This window comes from Gossypium arboreum, chromosome 8 (assembly GCF_025698485.1).
Source record: "Gossypium arboreum isolate Shixiya-1 chromosome 8, ASM2569848v2, whole genome shotgun sequence".
Classification (NCBI taxonomy): Eukaryota; Viridiplantae; Streptophyta; class Magnoliopsida; order Malvales; family Malvaceae; genus Gossypium; species Gossypium arboreum.
The window spans coordinates 32,317,777-32,319,685 of NC_069077.1; the positions used below are offsets into that span (position 1 = coordinate 32,317,777).

Sequence of the window (1,909 nt, forward strand, 5' to 3'; positions counted from 1 at the left end):
TTTACTGAAGGGATACCAATATTTCCTATAAAAGAGATTACCAATGTTATAAAAGAATATAAAAGATAGATAGAACTTCATCATCCAATTTCACCAACCTTAAAGCATCCCAACAGATAGAGGGTCTATTATCTTCTTCATCAAAAGACAGCAACTGCATTTTTTGCTTTTACTTAAAGTCATATAAAATAAAGTCCCTGCAAAAGAACAAAAGAGAAAAAATGGAATGCAAACAACATGATGGAGAGCCAAACTCTACATCCAGCATTTCAACCGGGATGGGACCTGGAAGATATCCGCTTGGCCTTCTTCAAATGCATCCGATGGCAAGTAGAAGAAACTCTGGATCCAATCAACTGCCCCTTCCATTACTTTTGTGACAGCGTTTATCCCGGCCATTACCCGCAGGTCGTCGACATTCTCGTTCTTCTCCTCGCCACTGCTTCGTACCTTGCAACACTGGTCATCATGTTGATAGATATATCGAGAAGAGGGCGGCCTTGCTTGAGTCAGTCCAAGAGGTTGTTTCTGCCATCAGGTCCACTGTCACTCCCCTTAATCCTATTGGCATTAGCCAAGGGCTCACGTATCAACATCTTATACCCTTTCTCCTGCATTGCTCCGGCAATTCTTCAACTGGTTCAAATTTCGTCTCTTGCGTTCGACAATGGAGTGGATAAGGACCCTAGGTACGCATTCTTGGAAGCTTCCACCATTTCGGGGATTCTGCATGCGAGTGTATATCTGGATTCCATTATCCTTCCTTACTATACCGGTATTGATGCTCTGGCGTCGTCGACGTTTTCCGGTGAGTGCCTATCTTGCATGTGCCGTAAACAGGTTTTGGTTGCAGGGGGGAAGTTGATCTCTTACAGGGGATTATCAGTTACTACATTTTGTGTGATGGGAGGTTTGTGTTTAAGGATCATTTGCAGACTGTCAACGGAGAACAAAGCAAAAACCTTAACTATCAAGTCCCTGTTGGAGAGTTTAGCTTGGATCTTGATCACCAAAGATTGCGTTTATCTGGTGGCGAACACTCCGGCAGAACAACCGCTGCTTCAAGCTGCTGCTTTTGGTGGCATACTGCTATTAATTTGCCTTCATGGACTCAAGGTGTTATGCATTCGAATTACGCAATCGCACCGGTGAGGTTGAAATGATGTGTACGGTAGATGAGTGTCGGGTCTTAATATCATTACCACCCGTAGAAGCAGCTGCATTGAGTGTACATGGTTGAGATTTGCTCAAAGACACCATCTAAGTTGTATAGGAAGACCAAATGTACAGTTGAATTCACATCATCGTCTCATTGTAGAACGAATTAGCTGATTGTTTGGCCCTCAAATTACTATTGTTAATGGTATGAATGAAGGTGCCAACCCCTTTTTTTTTTTTCTGGATCTGTAATTGATTGTGTAATTTCTTTTAGGATTTAAGTAGGGGAAATGAGGAAATGGTGCGACTAATCGTTCCCTATGTATCTACCAATATCATAGACTTGGAATAAGAACAAATATAAGACAATGGGAATGACAGATTAAAAAGATTGTTCCATATCTACCTACCAATATCATACAAGCATCAAAATCAAATAAATAGACAAAACCACTTCAATCAGTTTTTTTTATCTGGTTCAATCAATTTGCGATTTGTAGGTTAATAGATTTAACTGCTCTTCCTTAATCGACATCTTAATTGATTTCTAATCTAACCAATTGATCTAGTCTAATTTAAACAACGCCTAATAATATTCACTTAAATTGTAATAATAATTCAATGAACTCTTAAATTTATTTGATATATATACCCAATTGAATTTGAAATTAGCTAAGCCCAAATTTATTTCAAATGGGCTTACATCTATATTTTATAAAGATTGAATTTTGTTACGAGTCCTCATACTATT

General features: G+C 38.9%; 1 protein-coding gene across 1 annotated transcript; it reads left to right on the top strand.

The window, feature by feature from the left end:
* Positions 1-207: 207 nt before the first annotated feature.
* LOC108468978 (uncharacterized) lies at positions 208-1,547 on the top strand. Its single transcript, XM_017769849.2, has one exon. The coding sequence runs from the start codon at positions 238-240 to the stop codon at positions 1,150-1,152; it is 915 nt and encodes a 304-aa protein (XP_017625338.1). The 5' UTR covers positions 208-237; the 3' UTR covers positions 1,153-1,547.
* Positions 1,548-1,909: the final 362 nt, after the last annotated feature.

Coding starts and splice junctions, on each gene's coding strand:
- LOC108468978 (XM_017769849.2), top strand. CDS start 238: ATGATGGAGAGCCAAACTCTACATCCAGCATTTCAACCGGGATGGGAC.